The 8,387-nt window shown below is 48.6% G+C and overlaps 1 protein-coding gene across 1 annotated transcript in view; it reads left to right on the top strand.

The window, feature by feature from the left end:
* dnah2 (dynein, axonemal, heavy chain 2) overlaps positions 1-8,387 on the top strand; it is a 212,076-nt gene that overhangs the window by 156,929 nt on the left and 46,760 nt on the right. Inside the window, 4 exon segments of the mRNA XM_060035906.1 lie at positions 1,948-2,115; positions 4,038-4,198; positions 4,774-4,913; positions 7,459-7,591. Coding sequence (XP_059891889.1) covers positions 1,948-2,115; positions 4,038-4,198; positions 4,774-4,913; positions 7,459-7,591 — 602 coding nt within the window.

Below are 8,387 nucleotides of genomic sequence, written 5' to 3'. Positions count from 1 at the left end.
GGCGGGGGGGTGGGTGTGTGTGAGGGGGAGGGGGAGGCTGCGATGGAGGTGTATGTGCCACGTGTCACCTTGTTTGTTTGCGAGGGTAGATGATTAGATGTTATTAGTGTTGCGTGCTGGGTGTGGATGCTGTGTGTATGTGTGTTGGGGCGGGGGGGGACTTCAGAGATATATTTGCTTGTGTGTGTCACCTTGTTTGTTTGTTTAGATGAGTGAAGGTTATTAGTTTATCTCGCTGTGTGTGGGTGCTATGTGTGTATGTGCCCAGTGTGTCTTTGGTGTGTTTGTGTGTGTGTGTGTGTGTGTGTGTGTGTGTGTGTGTGTGTGTGTGTGTGTGTGTGTGTGTGTGTGTTGGCAAACTGTGTTTGTGTTGTGAGTGTGTGTGTGTATGTATGTGTGTGTTTGTGTGTAAATGTGTCTCCTTGTTGACAAAGGTAGATGAGTGGATGTTATTACTGTATCCCGCTGTGTTTGTGTGTATCTGTGTATGTGTACCCTTGTTTATGAAGATGATAAGGATTAGATGAGATTATACTTCTGATTTATGGCTTGCATATGTGCGTCTGTGTGTGTGTGTCCAAACACTAAAGTCTCTGAGAGCAAAGAATCAGAAGAGACTCTGGGCCATAACTATACAGACAGATACAATGCAGGTTGAACAAGAAGCTGGGAGACAAGGCCTCAAATGGCACCCATTAAACACTCCCCAGCCTCATTTAAATGGCATGAGATGAAGTGGAGAACTCGAATTCTCTTGTTAGCTCTCTGCTCAGAAGAGGCTCATCCACTTGTACTCTAACCGGGCCTGTCTTGCCCGGTAGACGGGATTCAATCTCCGCCTTGCGAGCGGATGCTAATGAAATGGATGGACTCACATTACCTGGGAAACCAAACCGAGATAGGAGACAGGAGATCATTGATGTGCGATGGGCATGGGAGGCACGGCGTAAAATGGAACAGGTCCCGGAGCCTTCGCGTGGAATTTATAGTGCCAAGGAGCTGGGATGAAAAATAGATTTCCATCCCTCTCTCCGGGCATGAGGCTTCGTCGGGGCTCCTAATTATTCTTTGTTTTCCCGCTCTCGCGAGGACCCGCCTCCCTCGTGGGGACCGGGAAGTGTGCCGTCTCTCCAGGTCCTCGCCCAGACTCTGAGCCAGCCCCCCCTCTGTGTTTACTACCCATGCAATCCTCTGCCTCAGCGTGAAGCCCTACCTGCATACAAAATGAGCTTGGCCCCGAAACATGAGAAATCATCCCGGCGTGTGGGTGGGTGGGTGTTTGCGAACGTTTGAAACGTTTGTGTGCGATCGTGTGTGTCTAGGTGTATACGTCCTAGACAACCGATTGTGCACCGTTTGCTAAGATAAGACGTAGGATACGATTTATTTGATCAATCCCAGACAGGGATTTTGTGCCTCACAACAGGAGTGCATCGCAATTATACAAATTAAAAAAGAGATACACGTTTAAAATGAGAATGCATTTGCAAAAAACTGATACAGTATATACCTAATATGAAAAGTAGAAATGTATACTTCAAGGTCCCATATTATACCACCATGTGTGAGTGTGATTAGCCATTACAAGCCGTTTAGAAAATCTTCCTCTTCCTGTGTTTTAGTGACATCACAGGTGGACGTGTCCACCTAGATGTGAGCCTGATATTTAAGTCTAACAGCATACTCAGTGGACTGTAGCAAACCTTGCTCATCTATCCGTCATGCGTCTAGGTGGACACGCCCACTTGTGATGTCACTAAAACACAGGAAGATGCAGATTTAAAAAAATAATGGGAAACCTGGTATAATATGGGACCATCAAAGTAATCTAGAAATATATGTAAACGCTAAATTGTTCCATATTGGTATTTTAAACTTGCAGACATTGACCCCGTTGCGCTGCGTCTCATTGTGTGTGGTTGTGTATGTGCTTGTCCTTCCCGCCAGTCACCCGAGTGGTGCGTGTGATCAGCCAACCCCGGGGCAACATGCTGCTGGTGGGCGTCGGCGGCTCAGGACGCCAGAGCCTGTCCAAGATGGCCGCCTCCATCTGCACCTACCAGGTGTTCCAGGTGGAGGTCACCAAACAGTACCGCAAGATGGAGTTCAGGGAAGGTGAGGCTGGGAGAGGGGCGCTGTTACCTTAGACCCCGATGACATACAATGTGACATACGGTGGCAATTTGTCATTTTAATTCAAGGGAACGTATTGCGCACTGCTTTGGCATTGCTGAGGGGCTGGAGTTGTTGGTGCCCACGCCTACCTGAGATAAAAATAACGCTTACAGACAGGTTTCAACGTGATCGGCCCCTTATTTGGTAAGAATGTATCCATGGGACCTTGATCACCTCACAGGAAATCTCCTTATGCGGTCTTAGCTTCTCAATTTGAGATGCGAATCATGCATCCAGGTGACCATGAATAAGTATTCATTAGTAAAAGTACTATGTGGTGTGATTGCTAACTTATGACTATTAAAGTTCTTAAGAGTGGCCCTGCCTGATGAAAGCAGTGGACTCAAATGTTCTCTGAAATTCTGAGGAGCCATCATCCATCACTTGTAAAATTAAAGATCTCCATCTGGATGGATTTAAAATCATCGCTTGAGTCAACGCTTGAGTCTGTCAATAAAAAACAGAAGGTAATTACGGCTTCTCTCAAGAGTTGTTTGTAGGGGGAAAAAAACACAGACCTGATAGTCTGGACGGATTAAAATCAACTGTTGAGTTTGAAAATATTTAACAGGCCTCACCCGCACCCTGGAGAAGAGGACACGCTACAAATATGAATGAGCAATGCATAATTAAAATGATTAATGTCATTAGTGTTATGATTACAATGCACTTTTCATTTAGTCCAAATTACACAGCACTCAACAAACCCAAAAGGGGGGGATGTTGTAGTTGTGTCAACTTTATTCACATAGCCCTTAATCACAGTTCGAGGCCTCAAGGGAGCTTGTATCGCGGCCGTCCACACACTCTGCTATCGGAGGCCCAGTAGCCGACGACAAGACCTAGGCTAATACATGGATCAGCATCCTGCACACAGAAACGTCTTTTAAAAGATCTCCGGTATCTCCCCGTGAGGAGAGGGCCCAGGCTCGGGGGAAGAAAATCAATTTATAGCCATTAGGGTTTGATCCGCCAACACAGCAACATTTGTTTAGCACATAATTGTGGTGAATTATGTCTGCCTCGGCTGTCTGAGCATTGAATATTAATAGTTTCAGACGGTGGGCCGTATGCTGCTGATCCGCACGCTAAAGGAACACTTCAAACAGCCCCCGTTTGTCACAGTTATCTGCTGTCACCCCGTGTTTGTTTCCCCCCCGTTACGAGTTCCCACCCCCCACCCCAGCCCCCCACCCCACCCCCCACCCCAGCCCCCCACCCCACCCCCCACCCCAGCCCCCCACCCCAGCCCCCCACCCCACCCCAGCCCCCCACCCCAGCCCCCCACCCCAGCCCCCCACCACACCAAATGCATCTTTGTTTCCGGGAGCTTAATGGCTGCAAATTGACATTTTGGATGTCGGAGGCAAGGGGTAATTCTTATTTATTCGTCTCTGTCAGATGATCAAGCCAGCGCTTGTTTTTCATAACCCTTCATCGACCCGTAGAGAGATATCAAGCAGCCACGATTCCACACTTCAGTTCCACCCGCTCAGCAGTTTCCTTCTCTCCCACTGTCCTGATCCAAGATTCACCAGACTGCCTTGCTCATGGTAACCGAGGCACCAAGGGGCAACACTTCAGTGTGATTGAATTTCACCCTGACGTTTAATCTTTTCTCATCTTTTTCTGGATGCCTTGGCAGGTTTGTTTTTGGCAGCATAGTTTTAAAAGAGATACTTTTATGTATTCACTTTAAATATTTTCTCCTGTCTTTGTACTATTTACCTTTAGTCAAGCAACTTTAACGACAACAATCTCCCTGCAAGAAATCTTGACACAAGCTATACCTGAGACGGTTCCTTGAGAGGAGGAGAGCACTTCCACGCATCAGCCAATGCTTTGTGTTGTGCTTTGTTCAGACATCAAGAAGCTGTACAGGCAGACGGGCGTGGACGACCTGCCCACGGTGCTGGTGTTCAGTGACGCCCAGATGGTGGAGGAGTCCTTCCTGGAGGACATCAACAACGTGCTGAGCTCTGGGGAGGTGCCCAACCTCTACAAGCAGGACGAGTTTGACGAGGTCACCTAATCTGTCTGTCTGGATGTCTGTCTATCTGCCTGTCAATCCACCTGTCTGCCTGTAAAGTTACTGCACGCTCTCTTTCCCTCTCTCTCGCTCTCGCTCTATCTCTCTCATGCGATAATAATTACACAAGTGAAATGCACACAAGTTTAATGATGCAGTACAGTTTAGTACTTGTGGCTTGTGGAGGCCAAGGATTTAGGTCAAGAGAAAAGTATTTTCTCTCTCTCTCTCTCTCTCTCTCTCTCTCTCTCTCTCTCTCTCTCTCTCCTCCTCCCCCGCCATATAAGTATACTTAAACAAGCTTTAATGAATAGTCAATTTGTTGGTTATGTATGTTCTCCTCCAATCAACTCTTTCTATCACGCTACTTTTCTCCCAGTTCCACATTAAGCCATCACACCAGAGCGCTCCTGTCGCCTCCTCTTGACAGCTCAGCCTACTTAACACAACACACAGCATGCCATCACTCCCACATGTCTCATTAACCATGTTCTCTCAGGACATGCAATGTCTGATTGAAGTGTTTCCACGGCGATATGTGTGAGTGTGTGTTTCTGTACCTCCTCCAGGTGTGTGGAGCCCTGTCAGAGTCGGCCAGGAAGGACGGGGTCCTGGAGACTCCGGACTCCATGTTCGCCTATCTGATCGAGAGGGTCCGGAACAACCTGCATGTGGTGCTTTGCATGAGCCCCGTGGGGGAGCCCTTCAGGTACTGGAGGAGGGAGGGGACTAACCCTTCCCCCAATCCTCTCCTCCCCTCTACTCCTCTTTGCTCTGTGCATATGCTCCCCTTGACTCACCTCTTGTCCTCTCTACTCCCCTCCCCTCTGCTCCTCTCTATTCCTCACTACAAGTCCCCTCTACTCTCCTCTATGCATCTCCTTTCTTCTCCTCCCCATCTTCTCTCCTCTTCCTTACTTCTCCCCTTTTCTCTCCTCCTCTCTTCTCCACTCTCCTCTCTCCCCCTTCTCATCCCCTCTCCCCTCTCCGATCGTCTCCCCCCTTGCTCCTCCTCTTCTCTGTTGTGTTTGATGAAACCTTCCTTGCCGTCTCGCACCTCGCTCCTTCTCCGCCGACCCCGGTTGTTCGACGCCAGTAATAAAGAAAGAGAGCGAGAGGGGAACAGAACAGACGAGCTATCTTGCCTCACCCGCGCAATTACGGAGACGGAGGGGTGCGTCTCCACCGTGCTGTCCTGACCTCCATCATCCGCCGCGCCTGGCTCAGCCTCGAGCCGCCGAACGCCGCTCCTCGACCCGCGCCCCGCGAACTGCCGGTGTTGCCGTCTGTTGCCGTGGCAACGCCGGATCGCGCAGCACGAGTGTTCTTGAACTCCCCTTTGTGTGTCGCCACGCACACACATATGCGAGAAAACAAACGGAGGCGACGGAACAGCACTTGTTTTTCACTGCCATTTGGACGGCCGCCCGGGAGCCTGTGTGAACTCATGGACGGCTCCCCGGTCGCTGATCCCAGCACGTTAGAGCTGTGATTTCTAGAGCTGTGATGGAGTTCATATGAACAGATTGCTTTGATATGCGCGTCTGTTCATCACGGCCGGTCGCTGAGTCGCACTACATCTCAATCAGGGAGATATCGGGGTCCCCCCAAGCCCAAATAAATGAATTCCCTATTCTGTTTATTCATCACATCACTAACACCCACTGTGCTTTCTGTTACTTACATCATCAGTTCTTCAGATTCAAATATTCAGAACTGGAATCTAAACGGTGTCTGTGCACAAACACACATAGACACAGTTTATTGCCAAGCATCGTCTTGCATCCTGAATCCTACAATTATAATCGTAATGCAAGGGGATATATGTTTGAAAAAACACAACATTGTTTTTTTAAAAACAGCAACTGCTGCAAAATCTAAAAGCATAATTCATCAACCCCAGGTGTGTCCAGACAGGATTTAAACACTGATGTGAACAGCTTTAGGTGTAAAACATCCTACACACCGGGCCTCCCTGGACACCTCCCTCCCAGCTGTGTCTCAGCACCAGGCTGACCCAGTGACCTAGTATCTGATCCCAGCCTCTGATTGGCTCATTAGTGGCTGATCCACAAACCCCCCCTCTCCGTGCTTGGCGAATGAGAGGTCTGGCACGCAGGACCCAGTGATGGTAAACCACAGCCCCCTGGAAACAACCGGGCACAAGCACTGTTTCTCTGTCCCTCTTCTTGGTCTCACAGTAAACACTGTCTTGCATGGATACACATGCTCACGTACACGCACACTCTTCACACATCGGGTTCTCACAACAACGTTGTTGTCTTCATCCCTAATGCTAAAGATCCTTTCATGGAGTGTTTACACAACTTAATATATTCTAACAAGTCGTTTTCTTGCGTACTCTCATTACATTTTTCACATGTCCTGACTCCTGATGATCAAACACTAACGGTGACACACACGCACACAATTGTATACTAGCAGACACACAAATAGTTTTTTAAATCCCTAATGTTAAAGAAATATTTTTTACACACAAAAATACCAAATTACTCAATTAAAAGTGACTCTCCATCTTTTCTCTTTTCTTTTCGTGCATCATTTGCACGGCTACGTACGCACACACATCCTGATCTAACAATAACGTCCACAGACGCACACACACACAGAACCAGGACCCTGTTTTAATTAGCGGACCAGAGTAGTGGCCACACATAATGCTGCTAATTGGGGTGGCTGGCGTCATTGAGCGTTGCTAATCACCACTCTCAGGTTGCTGAGTGATAGCTGCAGGCTAGCTGCTAGCATGACCCCGTCATCATAGTGCCAAGGCTAAAGAGCCTTCGCATACCAATTAGACCTCCTCACCCATCCGGTTCACCCTCAGCCCCCCCGCTCCGCCTGGCTGCAGAACTCTTGTGGTTGGGTTAATTTTTAGGGTGTGTTTGTATTTGGGGGGTTACATTTTGCGATTCCCTTATTCCATTTCCTTGCCCCGCCATTAGACTTACACTTTTTTAAACTGTCAATAACGTTATCATCAACTGCCAATAATGTCGGCCTTTAATTTCAGGCTTTTTATTTATGAGTAAATGTTTTTCCATTTTCTTTGTTGTCTTAGCATTTCCCATTTTTCTCTATCTTCTATTGTCCTCTTCCTGGGGGGACACCCTAATATTCCCCTCTAGGATTGATAAAATGCATTTCATCTGATCTTAAATTATGATTTATTTGACAGGTTGTACAGCTTCGGGCCTGACAGTGTACTCGCTCACCCCCCCCCTCCCCAACAGGAACCGGATCCGCCAGTACCCGGCGCTGGTCAACTGCAGCACCATAGACTGGTTCTGTGAGTGGCCCAGGGAGGCCCTGCTGGAGGTGGCTGAGAGGTACCTGGACGCCCTGGACCTGGGGACCGTGGAGTCGGTGAGACATAGAGACACACAGACACACACACACACACTCATTCACACTCATTGAACACCTTGGGGCTGCTGATGTCTTTGTTGTGAAATCATTAAATGTGTGAACAACTGAAATGTGTTCACAGTCACTCACACACACGGTTGGGAAGTGTCCCTCGGTCCTTCACACTTTATCTCCTTACACCTCCCCCATATGCTAAAGGTCTGTAAGAATCACAGACCAACACATACTGTGGTATACACAAAAGATATAATGTGTACGTAGAAATGTCAGACATACATTTATTTCTGGAATAACTGTCTGTTTCTCGAGATATACATTGAGATAATGACCAAACCTACTTTACAGGACACTGCAGGATTTTTTCCTCATGTTTCTTCTCCTTTGTGGGGGTGTGTGTGTCTTTGTGTGCGTGTGCGTGTGCGTGCGTGCGTGCGTGCGCGCGCGTGTGTGTGTGTGTGTGTGTGTGTGTGTGTGTGTGTGTGTGTGTGTGTGCGTGTGTGCGTGTGTGCGTGTGTGCGTGTGTGTGTGTGTGTGTGTGTGTGTGTGTGTGCGTGTGTGCGTGTGTGCGTGCGTGCGTGCGTGCGTGCGTGCGTGTCGGTGTAATATTGTGTGTGTGTGTGTGGGGGTCTCACATGCTCGAGTTTGGTGCCCCCATGAAAAAAACAAACCTGGTCCAACACCTAGTCCCCCCCGGGGATGAACCAACTCTCCCTCCTTCCCAGGGAGAGGCAGCCAGCCGTTCCACTGGTGACCGGCTGAACCAGCGAGCAGAGGGAGGGGGTTGGTTGGTTCA

This window comes from Gadus macrocephalus, chromosome 17, assembly GCF_031168955.1.
Source record: "Gadus macrocephalus chromosome 17, ASM3116895v1".
In the NCBI taxonomy this organism is placed as follows: Eukaryota; Metazoa; Chordata; class Actinopteri; order Gadiformes; family Gadidae; genus Gadus; species Gadus macrocephalus.
This window is presented reverse-complemented; position numbering and strand designations above follow the sequence as displayed.